General features: G+C 46.0%; 4 protein-coding genes and 1 pseudogene across 6 annotated transcripts; 2 read left to right on the forward strand and 3 right to left on the reverse strand.

The window, feature by feature from the left end:
• LOC101773754 (mediator of RNA polymerase II transcription subunit 7a) lies at positions 1-3,724 on the reverse strand. 3 transcript variants are annotated; one of them, XM_012844908.2, is made up of 7 exons: positions 3,555-3,724; positions 2,644-2,721; positions 1,704-1,854; positions 1,556-1,625; positions 1,214-1,380; positions 1,059-1,132; positions 1-407 (listed from the first exon to the last, which is right to left on the reverse strand). In XM_012844908.2, exons 1-7 carry the CDS (start codon positions 3,707-3,709, stop codon positions 338-340), a joined length of 765 nt encoding a protein of 254 aa, XP_012700362.1. In that variant the 5' UTR covers positions 3,710-3,724; the 3' UTR covers positions 1-337. The 3 variants fall into 3 exon arrangements, with proteins under 3 accessions (XP_012700362.1, XP_004960177.2, XP_022680924.1); XM_004960120.3 differs by having other exon boundaries at positions 2,644-2,766; XM_022825189.1 differs by lacking the exon at positions 3,555-3,724 and adding an exon at positions 2,846-3,508 and having other exon boundaries at positions 2,644-2,766.
• A 59-nt stretch (positions 3,725-3,783) lies between these two features.
• Positions 3,784-7,319, forward strand: LOC101774422 (26S proteasome non-ATPase regulatory subunit 7 homolog A). Its single transcript, XM_004960121.4, has 10 exons — positions 3,784-4,145; positions 4,392-4,484; positions 4,576-4,657; positions 5,406-5,502; positions 5,579-5,654; positions 5,966-6,024; positions 6,103-6,225; positions 6,638-6,695; positions 6,797-6,882; positions 6,995-7,319. Exons 1-10 carry the CDS (start codon positions 3,959-3,961, stop codon positions 7,064-7,066), a joined length of 933 nt encoding a protein of 310 aa, XP_004960178.1. The 5' UTR covers positions 3,784-3,958; the 3' UTR covers positions 7,067-7,319.
• Positions 7,320-8,204: 885 nt separating this feature from the next.
• LOC101775083 lies at positions 8,205-10,576 on the forward strand. Its single transcript, XM_004960123.3, has 4 exons — positions 8,205-8,449; positions 8,553-8,632; positions 8,733-8,830; positions 10,030-10,576. The coding sequence occupies exons 1-4, from the start codon at positions 8,260-8,262 to the stop codon at positions 10,184-10,186; spliced, it is 525 nt and encodes a 174-aa protein (XP_004960180.1). The 5' UTR covers positions 8,205-8,259; the 3' UTR covers positions 10,187-10,576.
• Positions 10,577-10,989: 413 nt separating this feature from the next.
• On the reverse strand, positions 10,990-13,294 carry LOC101775491 (annotated as a pseudogene).
• Positions 13,295-15,035: 1,741 nt separating this feature from the next.
• Positions 15,036-16,506, reverse strand: LOC101775909 (auxin-induced protein 6B-like). Its single transcript, XM_004960124.3, has one exon. The coding sequence runs from the start codon at positions 15,930-15,932 to the stop codon at positions 15,480-15,482; it is 453 nt and encodes a 150-aa protein (XP_004960181.1). The 5' UTR covers positions 15,933-16,506; the 3' UTR covers positions 15,036-15,479.
• Between the last annotated feature and the right edge of the window lie 7,893 nt (positions 16,507-24,399).

Consider the following 24,399-nt stretch of genomic DNA (forward strand, 5'->3'; position numbering starts at 1 on the left):
TTACGAAAATAGTCCACAATATAATTTTGTCCAACTACCAAACTGGCCATCAATCGAACAGTCCGCTTGTTCTCTCTCTCAAAAAAAGGAACAGTCCGTTAAGACTACAACAAACTAATTCAACAGCAACATCCAACAGTCCGTTAACTGGAGTATGTTTGCATCGACCACCAAAATATGTACATACCACGAGACCATAACAAAATACCGAAAGAAGCCAGAAATATCTCAACACCCGTCTCTGGGTAGTCTCTGCACGCAAACTCCTACATACAATCTCTAACCCATAAAGCACTAATCTGTCTTCAAACAGTCCAATTGGCACCAGCTTAAAAGTTTAATTAGTTTGGCTTCCATCTAAGATTAGCAGTGACTCCCCAAGAAGTTTTTGCGCTTCCTCTCTCCTCCTGAAATAAGAAAATACTCAGGTTTGTCAAAAGGCTAGCATTTGTGCAGTCGCAATTTAGAATGGAACCAGAAGACGATGGTTACTCATGAAAATAAAGCAAGCATACATGGCTTTTATAGAATAGCAACGTGCTCTACAATTTTTTTTATCAAAACTATTAGTTAACTATATTTTGAACTACACCATATATTTTGGACTGGAGCAGCAAACAGTAGTTAAATGGACCTTCTGATATTGCAACGGGTAACAATAGTCTGCTTCTTCTTTATTATGCCAAAGTTGTAATGTAGTGATAAACGGAAAAGGAACACAAAAGAACTTTGCAACATGTGTGAACAATAAGGAAGCATCTCTGGACACAATTCATTTTCCCAACTCTAATTAAGAATATAGAAAAATTGAAAAACGTATATGACAGCTGCAGCGTATAGTAGAGCATTGTGGGGGATTAACTAGCAGAGTCAAACTAATAATAATACTGGTGCATTCTTTTTTTTGAAAGAGGCATTGGCGAAAGCTCAAAGGTCTAACCTTAAAATTTCTATAAATCATGTCAAATGAAAATTCTAACTTATGCAGCCGAACCAAAGAAAGAATAGTTGCTAATTCTAACTTATGCAGCCGAACTAAAGAAAGACTAGTTGCTTACTGTTTTATATCTTCGATTGCTTGCTTGCGGCGCTGAATTTGGCTCTCAAGCATGTGAATCAATGTGGCTCTTGCCTAAAAGATATTAAAGAATCTAAGTACATTTTTTAGAATGGAAGAAAAATATACACATGGAAGTAAAACTGAGGCTCACACCTGATGAGGTCGTAGGGAATTGAGAAGATGGTGTAAGTTACTGAATATAAGTGAAATATCTTCTACCCTGCGAGCATACTGAGATGGTCTCTCCACTAAAATATCTGCCAGCTCCAAAATATGCAGCTGAAGCTCTCTGTTGAGGGTCCTTAGCTCCTTTTTGAAGTCTAAAATTTAATCAATTTTCCAAAGATACAAGTTATTCAGTCCTCAAACAGTAGGAGCAACTTATTTGGTATATAAAATTTCCAACTAATTTATGCTTATAAACACTTGTAACCTAATATTTAAAAAAAATCACAAACATTTGATACAAATATGCGTATGCAGATAAAAAGATACCAATATTGGGGCTGTTTGGATAAAGCTGACGGAGATTATGACTTTCCAAGCTTGGCAGCAACTCATTTGTCTAGACCATAGAGGCACATCACAGTCAGAGTAGCACAACCAATAACTGAGTAGCATGAAAGGTAAATAAGCAACATACTTTGCGATCAGTGCCAAAGGTTGTATATATTTGATCAATTGGCGGTGGAGGTGGAGGTTCTGGTGCGGATGAGGGATCCTGCTCGTAGTCCTTGTAAAGTCGGTAAAATGGAGGAGGAGGAGGGTATGCTGATGTGGCCATTGCCACCATGCTGCACATAACCAGATATTGAATCAATAAAATTTCTGGCTCTAGTTTATTTAACCTCAATGGATCAAATGTAACTTTAAGATATGATTCATGAGTGAAATATAGGAGAAAAAAACATTTTCTCGCTACTGTCAATAATTCTCAAATTTATAGTGACTAAGATAAGTATGTTCAAATTCTCAGGCTACTCAACTTTATAATTGCAGTTCAAGCACCATACATTACAAAAGAAAAATACTTTAGACTCAGAAACCTTTCTAACTTGATTAGTCAAAACTGCACCGCATGGTGAGCATACTCCAATTACTATTAATTTATCCAAGCAAACCAACACAAATGCAAAGGCAACTTGCATGATCTAAGACATCACCTGTGACTATTTACCCCATCAATATACAACACAAATGAGATCGTCATTTCTTTCTAAGACATATAAAATCTCAACAAGAATCATCAAGCAATCACAATCTCGAAACACAATAGTTCCACCCGAACACTTCACAGCAACCACCAAATGACCAAACAATAATTTCAGCAACTAACAATGTACAAAGGAAATGAGAGGATCACTTCCTAAAAAATTTAAGTTTCAGTTCTAACAATCACACACTACAATCTCGGAACATAACGTAATGTCCAAATAGTTCATAGTACTTCCCCAACCAGGATATCATTACAGGCACAGAACATTTGAGCAACTAGCAATCCAGAGATGAATGAGACGGAGGCTTGGGGGGTAGGGGGTGGGGGGGGGGGACCCTGCTCTCTCTCAGCTGTAACAGGGGATCACCTGCTCGCTTCCCTTAGCTCCCGCACCGTGGGGAAGGGGAAGCGCCACAGCCGCTGCCGCTGATAGGACCGTGGGTAGCTGCGATACAGTGAGAGATTTCGATGCAGCAAATTAAAGGACTCCCTGGATTTCATTAATAATTAGTTTAGTCAATAGCTGAGTTCGAGATTCAAAAAAAACTAACATGAAACAAAAACCTCACTGGCTAACCAGATGCAGCCGTCCTGCTAAACCATCATGACATGGCATGACAGAAGAGACCCTCTCAAACCGAAACATGGAAAATTGATTCAGATGACTTATCATGGTTCCAAAGAAACTAACATTTTGTTTGGTGGAGACGCCAAACAAAGGGTGATTGGTTAAATTAAGAAACAAAGAGGTGAAATAAGTACAATTGGCTTATAAGTACCAGGTTGGAGCTTTGGAGGGCATCTCGGATCCTCTAAGACCTAAATAAACACCACATGATAATGGTTGCAACTTGTGAAGTATGGCCTAAGGTAAATTGTAACTCAAAAATAAACAAAAACGAAAGTTTCCTATCTCTATGCCACATTAGCAAAACAAACCGAACACTTTGTGCACTATGTGGATTGAAGTTCCTATTTCAAAAATCAAAGGGAACTTGGATCCTTGATTCTTCAACAAGAACGAGTTTACTACAGTCTACACGGCCATGAACAATGTTCAGTTCGCCACATAAGAAAATTGTATCCCGGAGTGAGGATCCTTGCAGGGTGAGAAGTCGCTCGATCTAAGGTGAGAACTCAAAGCAATCATCTCCGCATCTCCCTCAAAACAAAACCAGCAGCAGCACGCGGTGCCCCAACCCGACGGAACCGATGGCCGGAGAGATAGAGAGGGCGAGATCGAAGGGCGCGGAGCAGAGGAGGAGGAAGTGAGCTCACCAGCGGACGGCAGCGTCAGGCCGGCGACGAACCCCAGTTACCCCACGCCGCACCGAGTGGGGAACGGGATGGAAATCGACGGGAACCTGGTGACGATTCTGATCCGTTAAGTCAGTGGATACCGTATATTTCCAATCGGACGGCAGACACAACATAAGCCGAGTTCTTTTACGCTTCCACCCCTCGCCCCAAGTTATTATTCAAAAGGCGACCGGGACCTTCCGCTTCCGCAAGAAAGAAAAGGAGGGGGGAGGAACAGGAGAAGCAAAGCACAAGCACAGACAGGAGGCGGCCGCCGCAGCCGCAGCAACGACCCCCACAACCTTCCAATCACACGAGCCGACTCCGTCGAGGAGCGGGGCCGCGCGCAGCAGATCCGTGGTCGCCGCTAGGGTTCCGGCGAGATGGACGTGGTGAAGGCCGCGCAGCTGTCGGGGCGGACGCTGGAGCGGGTGGTGGTGCACCCCTTGGTGCTGCTCAGCATCGTCGACCACTACAACCGCGTCGCCCGCGACACCCGCAAGCGCGTCGTCGGCGTCCTCCTCGGCACCTCCTCCCGCGGCTCCGTCGACGTCACCAACTCCTACGCCGGTAAACCACCCACCCCCGCCGCCTCCTTTTTTCTGTCCGACTCTAGGGTTTGCGCGGCTCAGGCTTCCGTTGACGGAGGGGGCTGCTGCGCTTGTGCTTTGCCGCTTAGGGTTTCGCGGAATCGGTTGTGGATGTAGATGTCGTTAGATCCATTGGCGTGGATCGCGGTGCTGCTGTTGTGTGATTGATTAGATCTGTGAGGTTGTTCCGGGGGTAACTCGCTAAATCCGCAACTTGATTTTGCAGTGCCGTTCGAGGAGGATGACAAGGATCCTAGGATCTGGTTCCTTGACCACAATTACCATGAGTCCATGTTCTCCATGTTCAAGAGGATTAACGGTATGCTGTTTCGGATTTCTCAATACTTATTGGGTCTGTGCTGTGTGATTGATTATGTTGTCCTGATGAGCACGAGCTGTTTGTGGTGTAGCCAAGGAGCATGTTGTTGGCTGGTACAGCACTGGTCCGAAGCTAAGGGAGAACGACCTGGATGTCCATGCATTGTTCAACAGGTATGGTAAATCTGCTCTTGAAGTTGTGTCTGTCTTCTTATGAATGGTCTTAAAAATTCGTGAAGCTGTTATACAGTTCAAGTAGGCACATTGAAGATACTCTTAAGTTATATAAACAAGTGGGTAACTTTTCGGTCACGTTGGTATAATTGTTGAAGTATTGTTATATATAGGCTAATTTCCACCTGACTCCGTTTCACCTACCGTTAGTGACACTTGGGACCAGACATTTTTTAGTTTTCATGTGTGCTCAAAACATTTGCTTGCACTAGACTTCTAGTCCCAAAAATACATAGCTAATCTGTGTACTCATATTTTGCTTTGAAATTCTATTTTTTTCTCACTGTCCTTGATTGTTGGCAAATAAAGTAGCATCAAGACAGCAGTCGAGTGTAGTAGTTTTTCCACCAGAGTTAATTTCAGTATCTTCATTAATTTTCGGCATACTACTCTAAAAGAATAATCTTGTTGGTTCAAACTAGATCATGAGTTTTTGAGGGCCATAAATATCTTATGATGGTTTGGGAACCTTAAAAGCAAAATTAACTTGAAACCTTGAATTTTTTTATTTTTTTTCTCTACATTTCATTTTCTGTCCTTCTGTAGGGATGTTGGGTATGTTGATCAAAGTATTATATTTTTTCTTGTGAAAATTGATTCTGTTACCTTGGTCACTGGGGGCCTCATCCTGTACTACTTGTGGCATTCTCGTAGCTGTTAACTCTAATTCTCACTTTCCAATTTACAGTTATGTTCCTAATCCTGTCCTGGTGATTATTGATGTTCAACCCAAAGAGTTGGGGATACCCACTAAAGCGTATTACGCTGTGGAAGAGGTTAAAGAGGTATGTATGGGCTCTGAGAAGCTTGAAGGTTTGACTTGCTTGCTCAGTGTATAATTTGCATGCTTGTCCTTTACAGAATGCTACTCAGAAAAGTCAGAAGGTGTTTGTCCATGTTCCTTCAGAAATTGCTGCTCATGAAGTTGAGGAAATTGGTAAGGCTTTTCATCAACTGCATGAGCTACAAAAATAGTTAGTTTTTTTTCAGAATAGTCAGAAGGTGTTTGTCCATGTTGATTTACTAAGAATGAGAATGCTAGAATTTGTGCTGTGCTGGTTTGTGAACTCATGTTATATGCTATCTTAGCACATTAAAAAATATAGTTATGTGGATTTTACTATTCAGATGTTATTGTCAAAGGGTTTAGGGTCCTCCAATAGCTAACTCAACAAAAATAGTGCTAAGAATCAATGCTAGAGTTTGTGTGGTGGTGGTTTTTTAACTGATAGTTTGCCCTATCTTCAGGAGTTGAGCACCTTCTAAGGGATGTAAAGGACACGACAATAAGCACACTTGCAACAGAGGTAATTTTCATGAGCAGATTTTTCCATTTGCATGCTGCTTTATTTAAAAGGCACACTAATTATCTCTTATCAATGAAGGTCACTAGCAAGCTTGCAGCATTGAAGGGACTGGATGCAAGGCTCAGGGAGATCCGAAGCTATTTGGATCTTGTAATTGAAGGGAAGCTCCCACTGAATCATGAGATTTTGTATCACTTGCAGGTTAGTCATGTATTACTTATTACTCTGTCTCACTAAACTAACCACTGAAAGAAATTTGTCTTGTGATTAGATTATTTTCTATCTTTTAGAATACTAAAGTTGAAAAATCCGTACGTTTTGTAGATTAGAGTTGAAAATTTTCATATGCAATGAAATATACTTAAGTATATCTTTTGTTGATTGGTCATTTTTCTTTATGTTTTAGTACATTGATCCCGACAGAGCAGTTACTTTTCTTAGTATGTTCCATTGGGCCAACCTTTACCCTAGTCCTACAACACACACACAAATATATATATATATATATGCTTATTTTTAACATTTTTAATGCCATCCAAAAGTTTTCTGAAGAGATTTAGTTCCCCCCCCCCCCCCCGGATCATACATATTCACTTCGAATTGTTTTCTGCAGGATGTATTTAATTTGCTTCCAAATCTGAACGTAAATGAGCTGATTAAAGCCTTTGCAGGGAATTATGCATCTTGCCTCTGATTTACCATAACTGGGCTGATCTTTTCATTTCTGAAATTTCTTATCACAGCAGCCTTAAGTTCCCTTTCTTTTGTGCAGTGAAAACAAATGACATGATGTTGGGCATTTACCTGTCTTCTCTGATCCGGAGTGTCATTGCACTCCACAACTTGATCAACAATAAGGGTGGGTGTTTCTGTTTGCTTCTTTTACCTGCGTCAATTCCTCTATGCATCCTTAACACCTGTAGATTGATATTTTTCTTTGACACTGATCACTGATTATGGTACGTTCCAGATGCTAAACAAGGAGCATGAGAAGGCTGAGGATTCAAAACCAACCGCCATTCCGACTGCTGCCGGGAGCTAAATGGCCGAGGAAAGGGATGAAACGTGTGACATGTTAGCATGGTTGCGCTTGAACCAATTGTCTTGACCTTCAATGGACATTTTGATGTTTGTTTCATGTACGATAAGGTCAACGGCAATTGAAACCAATTACATTGTATGAGCTCTAGATTATACCTCAGTTTTTCTGTAGATCTCGATGCTATTCCATCTGACGCATCATGTTTCGTGATGTAGACTTTCGTTTCCTATGATTGAATTATAGCAAACCTGTACCCCCCCCCCCCCCAAAAAAAAATGCAATTACATTGCCATCGTGATTGATTTGCGGCAGGTCTTGGAATCCACGACAATCTGGATCCTGGACCTATCAAGCCTGTCAGGAGGCAATCTCGGAGACCCTTGGGAGTTCAGACAGCATCTAGGCCCTCTAGGGTGAACCAAGGAACGAGTACTTTTGTGGGAAATTCCATCCGATTGTTTAAATAGCAGTGGAAACATTATCCTTTGTGGGATGCATTCTTGTTTCAGAATTGAAGTTCTTCATTTAGATGAGTTCTTCATTAGCCTATTTAGATGAATTAAATTTGCGCTTCTAACCGCGGGAGACTAGAGACTTTGTCTTAAATCATACTATCCTAAGTCTAACTAAGTTTATATAGGCAAAAAATATTGACTTCTACCAATAATAAATCAAGAGTAACGATACTAATATATTATTAATATCATAAAACATGGTCAAATTAAAAATATTTACTTAGAACTTGCAGAACTAAACAAAACTTACTCGTAAATAAATAATTGTAATTGTACCTGAACTATGGTTACAATTCTAGAACTAAACTAAACTTACTCGTACATGGATAATTGTAATTGTACCTGAACATGGTTACAATTCTAGCTACGTACTCCTTCTGTTCCAAATTGTAACTTGTTTTGGTCTTTCTAAATGCATTTTTTTATATATGCAGTATATGTCTAGATGCATGCAAATATTTATGAACCTACAAAAAATTAAAAAGACCTATAATTTGAAATGAAGTGAGGTGAGTACAAAAAGTTCATATAGCACGATGATACTACGAAGCCATGGTAAGTGTACCTGTGTACGGATCGGCTTCCTCCGCCGAGATATCCAACCGGGTGAGAAAAACCGACCGGTCTGGTTAGCTATCTACAGCGGAGAGTCGGATCAGCTTGTCAATTGACCGCGCCATGGCCTTCTCGGCTTTCTCATGGCCGTTTCGCCGCCGGGGGAGCGGCAGCGGGGGTGGCGGCGGTGCAAGCAAGCCCGTCGCCGCCGCGGCCGAGGAGTGCGAGGAGCTGGGCGTGACCCCGCAGCTCCTGGACTTCCTCCGGACGCTCTCCCCCGACGCCTTCAAGGCCGCCGCCCTCCAGCTCCAAGGCAAACAGCGATTCCCCCCATCTCTTCCCGATTCCACTGCCCCACTCGATAGTCGATCCGGTTAGATCCTTGTAGTTACAGCCGTGCGCGTTGTTGATCGCAGGAGGCTATGCGGAGGCGACCGCCGGCGACCTCACGAGCTGGCAGGAGCGGCATGCCGTGCTCGTGCTATCCAAAGCCAAGGTTGGTGTGGTGGTTTCCCCGGATCTCGTCTCCCCGCTGAATTCTTCCTGTCTGTGAAAGATTCTGAAGTGTGAGCTGCATCCGTGCGCTTCGCGTGCAGGAACTCGCCAAGATTCGGTACGATCTGTGCCCTCGCCACATGAAGGATAAGCAGTTCTGGAGGATATACTTCCTGCTTGCCAAGAGCTATATCTCACCGTAAGCTCTCATCTTAACAGTACTCCCATGTCCATGTGTCATGTGTGTATGGTGCTCCAGTTTGGGGGGCTTGGGGCTCAATTGTGCTCAATGGACAAAATTAGTAACACGGAAACTTAGAAAGCAGCAGCACCTCACTTGATCGCTTTTTGTAAAATCAGTTGAGTTCTATCTTCTATGGTGTTCACTGTAATCTTATTGAGTAATTTGAAACTATTTGTAACATTCAGCAAAATGGATTTTTCAGTCTTGTCAGATGTTAGTACACCTTCATCTCTGTATATTCAGAAGATTGGATTTGTGACTGATGGGTTCATAATGAAAATTGGGACTTGTCCACTAACAGCAGCATTCTATTCCTAAGCACTATGCTTCTTCATGCTATAACTACTTGCTATGAATTTATTGTTGCACTTACTATTACAGAATGCTGGAAGGTGAATGCTCTTTACTATATAAGCTTCTAATGCTTGGAAGATTGCTATGAAATCCCTTTTCAACTACATAGATAACCTGAAAACTACTGGGCACTTCTGTTTAGGCTCAAATGCTATTTGTAAGTTCCCTGGAGAATATGCTATTGAACTACATGTTGAGGAATGTCTAAACTTAAGCATTGTAGCCAAGCTAAAAAATCGGAAAGCAAGAGGATTGAAAATTGAGACTTGTCTATAAAGCAAATGCTTCTTTCTGCTATCTATAACCACTTGCCGTGATTTTATTATTGTACTTATTATCGTGGAATGTCAGAAGGTGATTATTCTTTATGCCACTTTTACTTCTCAGGAGATCACATGGAATGCATTTCCACTACATGGTTAACCTTAAAATATATAGTGGGCACTACTGTTTAGGCTGAAAATTGTAATTTGTAAGTCGCCTGGAGAATAAGCTAGTAAATGTGTAGGAAGATCACGTTAAACTTTGTAGCCAAGATAAAGATAACATAATTGGGAATCCTTTTGACCAAAAGTCTTACTGCCAGTTTCTCTGCAACCTTTGCATGGAATGTCCAAATATATGTTCCATATTTCCCATCAACAGCCCTCTAATCAATTGAGAGTTGAACTACTTGAATTGATGAGTAATTACATTACCATGTAGACTTCAGCTCCTGCTGATGTATGATATTCTCTTTTCCTGAACCAGCTACCATTCATTATTGACAACATCTATCATACACATTCTTTATTTTGTAGGTACGAGCTACGTGCCATACAGAAAGAAAAGATAAGAAGGATGGAGACGGGAAATGGCAAGTCAAAAGAAGTTATTACTGTTGAAGTGGAGATGCAAGAATCAAAAGGCAGTCGAGGCTCTCAACCATCAGAATTTGATTTAGAATCCCAATCTTAGCTTCACATTCATAGCTTCTAACAGGATTTAACCTAGGTAATGCAACTATGCAAATGGTAGTCCTTTCATGATTCCTTCACAGATCAATAGCTCACATGTCCAGTTGCAATGTCTGGTAAGGTGTGCAAAAAGTGTTCCACAAGTTCACCAGATGATGCATGTTTTTGTAACTGCTCCCGCTGGGTTGGAAGTCTACTGATTGTGCTTTTTGTATACTGATAGTAGTTCTTTTGGGCATCATCTAGCATATGCTCGTTGGCTGTGCTCTGAGCCACTGACATGTAACTTGATGGTATCTTAAGTGTGATCTTGATGCGATGACATGAATATGTTTCGTACTAATAACTTGCTTGTGCCAATGAGATATTTTTCTGCGCGTGTTGGATTTCATAACTTTCTCCGTGAATTCTGTCTGCCAATTCTGCTGCACCCGCAGTTTTTTGTTTGCAATGTTTGCTTGATTTTATAGTTACAGCTCCTCTAGTTCCTCTCGTTGAAGGAATTTTCTAGATCAGTATGATCCTGTTAATGCTTAATTTCTTTTGTCTTTCCTTGAATGCTTAATCGTTCTGCATAAATTTTATCCTCGGTTGACATCAAGGTGCAAGGCAAAATTTCTTCACATTCTAAGCGCCGGTTAAATACCATTCCCAACTGAGCATAGACATGAAAATGCACGCAACAAGCACAACACATCATTACAGGATGAGATTGCGCACGCACTACAGAAAACGAAGGGAATCACCAAACCAGATTAGCAACATAGTAGTGGACATCATGCCTTAAGGATCAAATTTTCTGTGTGATGCTATTTCATTAACCAACTACAAAATATTCTAAGGATAAGTAACTACAAACGTACCCGCATCTGCAGCGCGAGACAGCCAAATGCACATGGTAGCAGCTTGGAACTGCAACAAGTAACTGCCAGAGATGGCGACCTCAGAAATATCAAAGAACAACCTACATTTTTTTTTTATAATAAGGACAACCTTCATTGGTGGCCACATAAATTCCTGCTCTCAAGCCATCGCGTCATAGTCATCCAATGCATCATTGTACTCCATGACTTTCTTCTTGATCTTTGAGGAATCCACCCAGGTGATGAAGTCATCCATGTTCCTGGTTACAAGAAAAGCTGGATCGGTGACAACCTCTGGTCCAACATGCACATGGCCCTGTTCGATGTACGTCACGGCCTCTTTGAGGTGTTATGCCATCTTGATCCTTGTCATTACCGTTGCAAGTCTTCTTCTGCAGTGATTCACCAAACTATAAGGTAAGTGGAGTGTGATATGTCATGTGAGAAAGCAATATAGGAGGATGGCCGGTCGGGGAGAGAGACCTGCAGAAGGAGCTCACTGAAAGGTTCTCACACTTAACCAAGCTGCTTTTTGTCGAAATTACACCCATATTATACCTGTTTGTCAGAGGACCAGATGAGTATATAAATTAACAAGTAACAAAATCATAAAGCAACCAATAGTAACTGAACAAGAAATTATATGATTTTGTCAAAATGAAGCAGGTTTAGGTATCTGTTGATAAGATGACGTACTAAACCGACACCACAGCACTAGAAGATTAATGATGTCCATGAAGCGATAATAGTGGTACTGGAACAAAAACAATCAACTGCTATGTTGAAGGAACAGGAACAAGCTCCCGACAGGAGCTGCCCTGATGGCCTATGGCAATCCAGTCTAGTGCAGATATTAAAATATTGAAGTACAACCACAAGCTAAGCTAAATATATGAGCGTATAGCCAGATTAAAGCAACTGCATTGGTATATAATTAAAAAGCACTCGATTTTTTCCACTGTTTACACTGCAGAAAATTCTACCCAAATAATCAAGAATTAGCATAAACGACTTAGGCACTAATTTGGAACAGTTCCCATGCACCTGAAACAGCAACAGGAACAATAGTCTAGTCTAGCTGCACTATATCACTGTCATTCCATCACACATTATAATGACTTCACAACAGATCAACAATTCAACCTCAGCTACAGGGAGAAAATTTGTAAGGATTGTGTACTTGCGGGGCCCCCATCTCAATTCTCCAGCTCAAGACTCACAAAAGCAACCATAGAGAAGCTTAGAGAAAAATCAGCATTAGCTTACAGCTTATCGAGCAGCATGCCTGTCATCTCAATCCTGAAAGGGTCCCTCGGGTCCATCTGCTTGATGATGTTCACTTGCTTCTGCACCATCAGGCATATCCCGTTGTACCTGCCACCACAAAATTCGAAAATTTTACATGCGATCTCTCATGACAGATGCATCGACAGGATCGATCAACTGATTTCCGTTATCGTACAACTGATACCGCTAACAGGCTAACAGCATATAAAGAATTAATGAGATGATCAATTTAACAGGCAATCGAGAGGAAGGTTAGGGGGGTAGCGAGCGGGTAGTGGTACTTCTTGTAGTCGTCCCTCTCGACGATGCGGTAGCGCTGCGTGACGAGACCTTCGCGGTGTCCCTTGCCCTTATCGTACTCCAAGAAGTTGGTCTTCTTGAGCAGCTTCTGCTCGTGGAACTTGAGCTTCCTCATCCTTCAGAGGGACATTCACCACGCTGCCTGCAATCAGTGGAGGGGCAAGCAGGGTGCGCGCCTCGGGATGCTCGGCAGCAAGAAGCAGCGATGCAGCGGCGGTGGCGGAGCAAGCCGCGAAGTTCCAGAGGACGTCGGGCGGCGGGGCAGTTGCGCGGCTAGGGCGGCCAGTTCCAACCTTTTCTAACTGCAACGACGGACATGATGAGGTGGGCCTGTAAAGCGGTGTCTTGGGCCGGCTAGTCTTGCAACTCTGGTGGGCCGCTCTCACTTTTCCGCCGTTTACTGGTGGTTTGGGGCCCAGCAGCGATGGAACGGCGGTTCAGGGAAGAAGACCGTGGCAGGCTCACAGACAGAGGTCACAGGACCGCCGCGATGACCGCCGGTGAGGAGGTTAAAAAAATGTTACGGAACGTACAAAGCTGCATCGGAGAAGTGTACGGCCACGGCCCACGGTGCGGTCCCGGCACGCAACTGTCGCGCTGCCAAGAGAAAAATTTTCAACTTGAAAGCAACAAATTCGGCCGATTTTTTATCGGACAGTAGCAGGCTAGTGGCTGAAATGTGTTCGCAGCAGCTCTCCTCCCACTGGGCCAGTCGTCGACTCGTCGTCGTCGACTTGTGCTCCCACCATCCCCGGCCCCGACCGCCGGCGTGCGAACGCCGGCCCGTGGAAAAGGCGAGGACTACGGATAAAGCTGCAAGGACTACGGCCGCCGGTGATTGGGCGCCACGCCGTGCGCCTGGCCCACCACTCCCCGGGCCCGGGCTGCCGGCCCTGGCCGGTATAACACACATGCAGGCCGGGGGACCATTACATGGCGCCCCCCACATGCACGGCGCCTCCGCCGCTGCAGATTGGGGCAGCGGCGCCGCAGGCGGCCAGGGCCCACGGAAACAGTAAGACGAAGTACGCACCAACCAGAGAGGACGGGAGGTTCACGGGTCGTCTCTCTCGCCGGCGCGGCGCCTCGCTCTCGCCGGACTGGAGCTTAGTTTTACCATGCGGTAGAACGGTGGGTTGTTGAAGCCGTTGGTGCCTGCGTTGATGATGGCAGGTGAGTGAGGTCTCGCCGCTCGCCGGGCGACTGTTCGTCTGGATAATGGGGCTGGCAGGGGCCACTCGAATTGGGCTAGGGTTGCCTCATCCGTCTTTGCCTGAAAAAATGAAAACCTGATGCGATCTGAATTTTGAATTTTCAGGGATGAGATCTTTCAAAAGAAAAATTCAGGGATGCGGAGGAGAAAGGGGAATCTTTATCTTTTCACTTGCCATGCACAGCTCTCTTTCTGTTAAGACTGTTGCAACTTAACAAATGGAGTCCCAAGAATAAGATTCCACAAAAAGGCAGTAGTGTTTGGAAAAAGCAGCAATCCATGTTCCTGGCTGTGATCCTCTGTCCCCTGTGGTGAGTGGTGAATCACTGCAACTGCAGAACCTGGTGGCCTCTCAGGGGGAAAGGTACTTTAATCCCGATCTCAGTAAGGGGGTGTTTGGATACGAGGTGTTAAATTTTAACAGTGTCACATCGGATGTTCGGATGCTAATTAGGAGAACTAAACATGAGCTAATTATAAAACTAATTGCAGAACCCTGTGTTAATTCGCGAGATAAATCTATTAAGCCTAATTAATCCATCATTAGCAAATGGTTACTGTAGCACCACATTGTCAAATCATGGACTAATTAGGCTTAATAGATTCGTCTCGCGAATTATACTCCATCTGTGCAATTAGTTTTATAATTAGCCTATATTTAATACTCCTAATTAGCATCCAAACATCCGATGTGACGGGTGTTAAACTTTAATAGGTGGTTGCCAAACAGGCCCTAAATATAAAATTTACCCGTTGCTTCTAGCTCAAGTGATCGGGGTAAACCTTTAATGACGTTGAAAAAGGTTGACCTCAGGTTTAGTTGAGGAATCATTCGCAAAAGCAAGGTTTAGTTGAGCAACAATGCCTGTGTTATCAATCAGTAGGAGTATCAACCGATTATTCGGTTGGTGGTGGCTGGTAATACCACCATCATTGCGACCAGCCTAGCGACAGCCCTCAACACAATATTCTAGTGAGCTTCCGTTAACTCCTACGCCATTCTTTTCCAAGAAAAGAAACTTCAAAGATTAGAGGATACACTCGGTCAAATCCTTTTCTAATGCTTTTCCCCTGACCATTCGAAAACAGATATATGAGAAGATTCATCTGAAAGAGATACGGCAAGTCATAGCAAGAATAGCCATTGGCCAAGCAGTCCAGAAGAAAAGTAGCAGAAGCTCGTTCCATTTCACTTGCAAGCAGGCTGCAATGAGATTGAGAAGAAAATGAATGCTTTTTTCACTTGCAATGCTGGCCGAACCGCAGTAGTACATGTATTTACAGTGGAGGATTATTAAGTGAGACGAAAAGGAAAAGAAGAAGAAGAAGAAGAAAGAATAAATCTTCGCCACTAAAATTTCCCGGATTGGACAAGGGAATGAATGGATGACTAGACTTGACAGTCGTTCTAAAAATCCTAGGACTTTCTCAGCCATCTCACTTCACCGCCTCCGGCCGGCCGCGCTCAATCTTGCTTGCTTGCTTGCTGATTCCCGTCGCGTCTCAGCTCCTCTCGGATGGAAATGGAGGGAGCGAGAGCAAAAGAAGAAAAAAAGAAGAAGAAAAAAGGAAGACGAAATGGTCGCGCGCACACGCGCAATGGCGCGGGCGGCTTGCATCCGCTGGCGCGTTCACCACACGGCCTTGTCGGCGGAGATGCCATGGAGGAGCGGGAGCGAGTCGCCGGCGGCGGCGACGCAGCAGCAGGAGAGCGCGCCGCTCTTGAGGTCCTCGAGGGTGACGAACCGGGAGGACTTGGACGGGGAGGAGAGGTGGCGGAGGACGTGCTCGAAGAGGCCCTCGTCGCAGGGGAGCGCGATGGGGCCCGCGCAGGCTCCGGACGGGAAGCCGTACTCCTCCTCCGCCTGCCGGAGCAGCTCCCGGAACACCGGGTGGTTCAGGTGCGCCGCCCGCACCACGAACCGCCGCGACGCGCCGCCGACGCACACCGCCACGTGCCCCGCCGGGACCACCGCCTCGCCGGCCGCCGCCACCGCCGCGCGCGCCGCGGCGCGTGACCGCCACCGCCGAAGCGTCTGCCGGAGCCACACGATGTAGCGGATCTTGCTGCTGCATTTCGCCATCGACGCCCACCTGCCGGTCGAGCTCGGCTAGCTGTGCGGTTGTTGCTCGCTCGTGCGCGGGTGAAATCAATCAATGGCGACCCTGGGTGAGGCGCGGGGCGAGAGCGAGCTGGTGTTGCTGGTGGTGGACTGGTGGTGGTGAAATGGAGCTGGCTTTTGGAGGGGGAGGGGGGAGGGGGAGGCTTTGTAGGGAGGAGCGGCCCCTTCGCGAAATGTGGGGCCTTTGCCTTTCGGATCGTCCAGTTGGCCAGGAATAAATTATGCTGATGGCGATGGGACGTTATTCTTCTACTACTATTTTACTAAATCTGTTTTCTTGCTAATTAAATTAAAAAATGCCAGCGGGTTCCCACTATTCTTCTGTTACATTTTTCAGTGTGCATTGCTCAGTTGGACAATTCGTTCGAAGTCCTCTTATTTTAGTTCTTTGGTCTTCAAAAGGGAGAAAAAGAACTGCTACAAATCACCTATATCCAAGACTTGTGTTAGACCTTCCTCTTTGGTAACTTGAAAGACTTGGTCTTGTTTGATTTTTCATGTCACTAGTTCACTACTATAAGTTCTTGTAGCAACATTATTGACTTTGAGGCCTTTTCAGAATGACACTGCTTGTAAAACTACTATAAGTTTGTGGATCCTAAACAACTCTGCACTCCTTAGTATATCTTCCTGAGTTTCTGGCAAAAGCACATGCTTAATGTTCTAATCCCACTGTCAAACACCAGATGCATAAACTAACCTCCAGCCTTGTGCCACCAAGAAATGGAATGCACAACCTTCCCTCCTACGCAGATGCCCATTTTCTCCTTCCACTTTATTCAATGCGTTCCTTTTTTTCGCGTGTATGTCATGAGCCATTTGGGATCGGTGGCCAATAATCTATTTGTCTGTAGTACATATACCTCCTAATAAATGTGTAATACTAGTCATGTATGCAAAAAAAAAAAACAAATCGTGCAGATACACTTCACTGCTTGTGATCTTTCTCAAACAGGGATACCAGTGTAGCTCGTCACGCCGTGCCCAGCCAGTTTTGGCGCCTTGCACTTGCAAAACGCGTGCTGCAGCTACCTCCGCCTGCACACTGCTCAGCGCCTCAGCCCACGGCCACCACAAAATCAAAACCGAGCTCACTGTTCTTCGTGTCTGAGTGAGAGAGATGGGAAAAGAAAAACGAGAGGAGAAAGGAAGCCATGCACGGTACGAGCACCATGCATCGCTGTTGGCTACAGTGGGCAGTAGCATCGCATGATGACACGGTCACGTCGCATCCATCATCGGCGGTGTCGAGGCCTGGGGAAGGGGAGATGGAATCCTTTTGGCTTGGCTTGGCAAGCTGCGATGTGATGGGATGAGGCGGCCAGGCGTTGTGCCTCATCCCTGCGGCCCGATCGATCAACGATCAGAGTACCAGAGCGATCGGTCAGGTGGCGATCGACCGAAGTGGGCTGCTCGTGCATGTGACCGGGCGCTGTCCGGAGCAGGGCGAGCAGTCCACCCGGCTGCGCATGTGCCCGAATTTGGTCTGTCTGATCATGGGCGATTTCCCGTCGGATTTTGTCGCCCGCGCCGCGCGAATCCCTGCCGGAGTCGTAGCTTTCAAGGATCGCCATGAAGATCTCGGGGCACGCCTACTGGAGTGCTGGGCAGGCTCGCGCCCCAGTCCCTTCCGGACTCTGCTATTACATGCCGGTCCTGGCCTCTGTTTGGTACCGCATGGAGTAAATCTTGCCGAAAGGTAGCATTCCATCTTGTTCTCAGGCAGCGTTCTGCCAAGACAGAGATGGATGGATGGAGGTAGAGGGGTCGTCGTTGCATGATTGAAGCATCATGTTTTGGCTGAACGCTTGGTCAAATTGAACACTGTTTCCTACCGCGGCAGACCGTTGATCTGCCGAGAGGATGCAGCACTGTTACTGGTTCATGCACCTGCTGCCTGGATGATAGAGTCAAATGGGATCCCGCTGTCAATGCCACGATATCAGTTAACCGTCCTCTAACACACATGCCTGATGCTTCCTAACGAAGCAAGTACAGTCCCTCATTTCCTCCCCTAGCCCCCATCACGGCCTAAGCGAAGGAAAACAAAGTGTCGCAAAAGCAGCTGCTACTGCTGCACGTGCCACCACCGATCCATCCATCCATCCAGAACGCGAGCTGTTCGCCGCTTTTAGCGTACAGAACGCTACGTTCTTCTCTTGTGAACGAAGAACGACACATAATTCGGGTCAATGTAGCGAGCGCAGGAGCAGGATCAGAGCACAGCTCCCGCCGTGGACGGATCGCTGACGGCGACCAGACCTTCGCGGGCAGCCAATGGCCGAGGCCACCGCCGGTCAAACGGCCGCACCGACCGTCCGCGGACTCCAGGATTCGCTCGGCGGGGGTGCGTACAAGACCTCGATACGAATCAGTGCGGTGGAGCGCTGGAGAGCCCGAGCGAAGAAGCATCAAGCATGCAGGCCCCGCGGCCGCGCCGCGCACGTGCCGCCGCGGCGACGGGGTCGGGACTCGGGAGGGGGGGGCGTGTACGTGGCGCGGTTGAGCCGTCGCCGCCGGGGGCCTGCCGCTCGGAGCCAAACGCCGCGCGCGGCTTGGAACAGGAATATGCCCGCGCGCCTGCCTCTCTCGACGGCATCGGCATTCGGCAAGGCCCGGGCGACAGGTGAGCGGCCTCCACCGGTCCACCCATGTGCGTGCTGCCGCCGCTCGCTTGCCGTGGGCGCGGCTCCGGCTGCCCGTATTTTATCCGCGGCGCCGGGCCCTAAATTAATTAATGCGCAGGCGGCGTGGGGGGCCGATACGGCAAATCTCTGCGCCGGATCGGCTGATCGGCCGGCCGGCCGGCCGGCCCGGTTAAACTGCCCGGGCGGACGCCTGGTTAAACTCTCCGGCCCACTCTACTTTGCCGTGCACCTCATCGCATTCGCCGTGCACCTCATCGCATTCGCCGTGCACCACATGCTCGATCGTGCACGATGTGGGCGCCGTGGCGTACGTGTTCCTCGCTTGGTTCGTGCACCACTCCAGCTACCGTGTCCGGCGGCGAGTACTTTGCAACGGTGGCACACGCCTTCTCGGGGAGGCAGGGACCAGGAAGTCAGGAGGAGCCACGAGACGGACGAGATGCAAAGCATATGCATAGGGGAGCAACGATCCTTTTGTTCTCTGGTTGCCAAGTCCACGTCTCGCATTACCACCGGAAGATCATGCGGCCATGCAGGTCGTGGACGCTAATATGGACTAGATCACTAGATCAGGAATCTATTATTAGTAACCAGGAACGAGGAACGAGCCGTGGCTGTTCATCACCAGCTGTGTGGAGTTTTGTTTAGGTTCAGAGGTCGGCATCTTCCCATCACGACCGGACGTTGCTACAAACAAACCCTCTCACCTCCTATACGTCCCCTTCTCACCAAAAGAGGAAAACAACAGGGTGTGTGGATCGGATGATGATCGGGTCGATATTCCGGGGATGCTACGAGCCAATGCACGGTTGCTTTCTCGTCGTACACGATCGTACGCCCCTCGATCTCACGCATGGATGGTGCTGGTGCCTCTCTGCATCATCTGATGAGGAAGATGCTAGAGCTTCACCTTCCTCACCTCCATGCTCTCTGTCCACCCACCAGAAGGCAGAGAAAACCAGCAAACACGTACCGTCCATTGACGCTGCATTTTGGCACGTTGCCGTGTGTGCACGCTCGCGTGGATATCGATCAGGATTCAGTAGGACGCAGGACAGCATCTCCTGTCCGGACTGATCGGCGGCCATGGACGGACGTGTAACGCGTGATCAAACTCGCTCGTGCTGTCGTGCAGACACCAAGCCTGATTCCAAGACGCGATGCCTCTCGACGGTGGTGTGGTGCCTCGTCGATCGCATACGGTGCAACTACAATTTCGCCACGGATTCCGGTCGGGATAAGGATAAACAACTCGCAAGTCGGTACGCCTGGTACGGTACTCGTTTCAGTCCTTGTTGTAGTATACGTCGTGAATGCATCCATCCATCGGCCAATGAAAGCGAAGGAACACACTGTGTCTGTCACGGACAGCTAGCCTTTTCGCAAGTTGCGGCGGCGTGTGTGCTGCGACAGCAACGATGATCTCCTCTGATTCAGTGCAGGGGGAGGACTGGAGCCTGGAGGAGTTGAGTTGGCATGGACCGATGGAGGACGAAGCACATCGATTGGAGGATGGCGACGGAGCACAGTGGAGCAGTCTTTTCCGTCCGCCGCCTCTCATCTCCTCAGAGTTTGAGCGAGCTGCTCGTCGTAGCCGTCGGCCCGTCGCCGTCGGGGCAAGTGGCCGGGCACATGGCTATGCGGCGGTGCCGGCGGCTGCAGTCAGCTGCCAACGTGCGAGCGCAGCAGTATTTGACTACTGCTTGGCACTGACATTTTTCTAGTGGGAATCTGTACTCGTTGCAGGTTCTATTGCTTGGTGCAAAGAAACGTTTTAGTGAAAACCCCGGTTTCAATGGTGCAGATCGGATTGATAAACTCGTGCTCGTTTACTTACTTCATCACCGAGACATGCATGTCGGTGCATAAGAAGATCATGATTCATGGAAGACCAAAAACAAAGGCCCAATAGATCGTCTTTGAACTGCTATCTATCTGCACTCTAAAATCATGATTCATGGTGGTCTTATTTGCAGTTCAGAATCTTGGACCGACTACAGTTCTTCCACTAACACGTCGGCGCCACGCATCTCAGCCACATGGCTATGGTTTGCCTCCGGCGGCAGTCAGTTACCAATTTCCAAACGTGCAGACACAACATTTTCGCCACAGCTCTTCGGCTGGCATTCTTTACATAGCCCAAACACAAACATTTTAGTGCGCATCTCCTGTTTAAACGGTGACTATCTCCTGCTGCCTTCAGTACAGAGGCATGTCGGTGCATAAGAACATCATGATCCATGTAAGATAAATGGTCCAGTTTGGAATTGACTTTAAGTTCTCTGAACCGTGTTCCGACTGACAGTACAGATAAGGATTCTCTCCCCTTTTGGGGGTAAATGTCACTTACGCAGGAGCATCACATTTGTGCTACGTTTCGTCTACTGGGAATTTTATAACCCCACAAGTCAGCAGGCACCGTTGGTGTATCGTGAACGCCAGGTTAGTTGGTGTAAGACCCTGAGTTTAGGGCGCGTAACCACCGATGCAATGCAAGGCAAAAGTCGTACCCGGAAGGACATGAACAGTGTCCTTTAGCACCCACAGATTGGTCCTGCAACCCTGCATTATCAATTCAGAGGTCATAAAACTAAGTGGGATTAGTAGTAACTAACCACCGCAAAGCCCCAAATCTCCATGATCGTTGCCCATCCCGGTCGGTGAAAGTTTGAAGAAAGGGGCTCTAAAAAATGCCATCAGCATTTGCCTTTTCAGGCTGGATAGCTATTTTTTTCTGAAGAAGCATCAACAAAAGGTGAAACAAACTGAACTGAACCAACCGAATGGTTCACTTCTTTCCCAGTTGTTTAGCCCTCGGCCGCCGTCTACACCGGTTGTTGCTGCCGTCGAGGACGACGATGATGATGACGACGGCTTACTTTCCTCTCCTCTCCTTCGCCTTTGCATCCTAACCAACTGTCTAACACACCCTAACCCCCCTTGATTGTTTTTAATGCTTTTGCTAAGTGTCGTCAACTTAGTAATCATGCATGGTCGTGTGTGCACGCACGGCACGGCCAACGAACCAAGGACCACGGTCTGCAGGGGATTAAGAGCTTCAGCTTTCACCATTAACATTCCTGCTGTTTGGTCTCCCTCATCAGGTTTCAATTTTCAGGGAAACAAAGTAGAGGAGTCACTGTTTCATGCTGAAATGTTTAATTGCTAACCACTATGCTTGTTTTTCCTGAAATGGAACCTATCGTAGAAGGCCAAAACAGAAGGAATCAAATTTTCAGACTTTTGTACAACAAGGCAGACAGTACCACCTGCGTAAGGATCAGCAGCTAGCATGCTTGTCAGTTTGAGCTCTGCAGGAGCTTTATCTGCAAAATTTTATCTTCATTCAATCTCAAATTTTAATTTCAGGGGAAGTAACAGGGAATCCTCGTAACATTAGGATACCATCCTGAAATGTTTATTTGCTAGCATGTTCTAAGCTTTGTTTCTCCTCTGAAAATGACACCTACCGCCGAACGCCAAAACAGAAAGAATCAAAATTTCAAACGTATGTACAGCAAGGCAGACAGTACTCCCCTGCTTACGGATCAGCATACTTGCATCGTCAGCTTCAGCATTGCAGGAGCTCTATCTGCTTCTACATTTTTATCTCTTCCATCTCAACCGAGCCTTCGGCGAAGATTGCTGCTCCAGACCAAAATAAATGAGATAGTGTAATATAATTCAGTGAATAAAATTTGCGACGTGGTTTACGGCATTATCAGAACATGCTTCCAACCTTTTATGTTAACATTATCTAAGGACTTGTCAGACAGCTCCAAAGAAGAAAGAATCGGGTGAGCGTGCAACAAAAGTAGCCGACGCGAGCATCCTTTCTGCTTTTCTGCCAGCCAGCGAAGCTGGGGAAAGCAGATAGAACAGAAACAAATATGAAACATCATTACACTCGTCAGCTTAAGTGCACCGTACACTGATTCGTTATAGTACTCGAATATGTTTGTACACGTCTAATCTGAAAAGAGCTAGGGTTCTTGCTTTAGCTGATCAGGACAGAGTGTCATTTTGTCTAGATGCATTCGTGCTGTATCGCATTTGGGGTGGTTGTTGCTTGCTTACTCCACAATATCCAAACGGCTAACACGTACGTACGAGCTCCTGCTCGTGCAACACCCGGATATGTCTTCGGTGCTAATGAACTTATTTGTCCTGTTCCTACACCAGTAGCTTATCTTTTTTCTTTATTAAAAAAGAGTTTGAATACAATGAGATTAGTATAGTGCTACTGTGTTTGGCAAAAAAAAAGATTAGTATCAGTGCTAATTTGCTTCGGGTTATTTGCAGTGTTTTATTTATTTTTCTATATAGTCCAGCCTTGTTAGCAGCAATTTGTTATTGTTTTAATATGTGTACGGTAAAGATTTAAAATTTCTATCTCTCCTCAATGTTAGGATCTGCCAACTTAGCCTCTCGGAGGTACTCATAGAGGTAGGTTTGCATGCGTATGTTCGTAGAAGCGAGTGTGCGTGTGTGTTTGTGAGCATCTGCATCTGTACCGTGTTTCGCAAAAAAAAACTTTAAAAACTTTGACCATTATTGGAAATAAAAATAATGTTTGCCACATAAAAATGATAGTAGTACATTTCCATGATAAACACTTTTAGGTAATTTTATTAAACATGTCTAGAAAAAAGAATGGCCAAATAGGTTGTGTTGTGCCAATGTTCACTTGTTCAGGTTGGCAAGTAAAAAGAGTAAAGGGTGCAGGAAGGGGTGGATTCCCCTCGGAAAAAAGAATTAGTTCAAACGACACCAAATTCAACTCCTTTTGGGTATAAACAAGCTAACTCTTCCTGATTAGTCTTCTTTCTCTTAATTTATGGATACTTACCGAGAGGTGCACATTTAAAATGATTCATGTCTTTAACTAGCTCCTTGTGTTGACGATAAATGATTGCTCAAAATGATTAACCAAACCTAACGTAATGACATATTCTATCCCTTTAATCTTTGCCCATCCCTAAATGCTTCACCGAACAGATATTCTCCCTTGCGATCTTCCACTAGAAAAGGTGGGAAGGGAACACAACGAGGAGATTTATATGTAGGCTTATAAGCCAAAGAAGTGGCCTAATTTGCCAATCATATAGCACCAAATAAGGCATTGTCCTGTGCCTCTCCTAGATGCTCTACGTGTCATCTCCCCATGCCAAGGACACATTTGAGAGGTAATTGCCATTTCTTTATGGTGGTGTAGATGCCCTGCAGTTTGCAATGATCACCCAGATGGTAACACATGTGGTGGTGTTGGAGGGGAGCATGTGGCTGCTGACTCTGCATGGCCTTATACTACACTAGATTCTCATGACCTCTAGCCAACTTCAAACCATTTATGCATCATATAAAACATGCCTCCTAGCCATAAACATTTCTTCTTCTTCAGCTTAGGTGGATAGAAATATATATTGTTCCCTTTGAAAAAAAAACAGCAAGTAAGCGAGCAGAAACTTAGGGCTCCTCTTATAAAATATCCAAAGAAAATTGAGCATTGGGCACCAAGCAAATCAAGTTAGTGGAGTACTACTTGGTAGTCAGATGTTTGGATACGAGGTGCTAATCTTTAGCAGGATCACAGCGGATGTTCGGATGCTAATTAGGAGGACTAAACATGAGCTAATTACAAAACTAATTGCACAGATGGAGTCTAGTTCTCGGGACCCCTGCAGTTCACTAAAAAGTATTCCAAGGGTTGTCATCATACATCTATGGGCCCACAGAAGGGTTGGATAGTCTTAAATATAGGCTGTACAACGAGACATGTC

The sequence above is a fragment of the Setaria italica genome, chromosome III (assembly GCF_000263155.2).
Source record: "Setaria italica strain Yugu1 chromosome III, Setaria_italica_v2.0, whole genome shotgun sequence".
Lineage (NCBI taxonomy): Eukaryota > Viridiplantae > Streptophyta > Magnoliopsida > Poales > Poaceae > Setaria > Setaria italica.

Coding starts and splice junctions, on each gene's coding strand:
- LOC101775909 (XM_004960124.3), bottom strand. CDS start 15,932: ATGGCGAAATGCAGCAGCAAGATCCGCTACATCGTGTGGCTCCGGCAG.
- LOC101773754 (XM_004960120.3), bottom strand. CDS start 3,709: ATGTTGTGTCTGCCGTCCGATTGGAAATATACGGTATCCACTGACTTA. Junction 1,626..1,703: donor CCTTTGGCACTGATCGCAAA/GTATGTTGCTTA, acceptor TCTATGGTCTAG/ACAAATGAGTTGCTGCCAAG. Junction 1,133..1,213: donor ATTCCCTACGACCTCATCAG/GTGTGAGCCTCA, acceptor AATATCTTTTAG/GCAAGAGCCACATTGATTCA.
- LOC101774422 (XM_004960121.4), top strand. CDS start 3,959: ATGGACGTGGTGAAGGCCGCGCAGCTGTCGGGGCGGACGCTGGAGCGG. Junction 5,655..5,965: donor TCATGAAGTTGAGGAAATTG/GTAAGGCTTTTC, acceptor CCCTATCTTCAG/GAGTTGAGCACCTTCTAAGG. Junction 6,696..6,796: donor GCTGATTAAAGCCTTTGCAG/GGAATTATGCAT, acceptor TCTTTTGTGCAG/TGAAAACAAATGACATGATG.
- LOC101775083 (XM_004960123.3), top strand. CDS start 8,260: ATGGCCTTCTCGGCTTTCTCATGGCCGTTTCGCCGCCGGGGGAGCGGC. Junction 8,450..8,552: donor CGCCGCCCTCCAGCTCCAAG/GCAAACAGCGAT, acceptor TGTTGATCGCAG/GAGGCTATGCGGAGGCGACC. Junction 8,633..8,732: donor TCGTGCTATCCAAAGCCAAG/GTTGGTGTGGTG, acceptor CTTCGCGTGCAG/GAACTCGCCAAGATTCGGTA.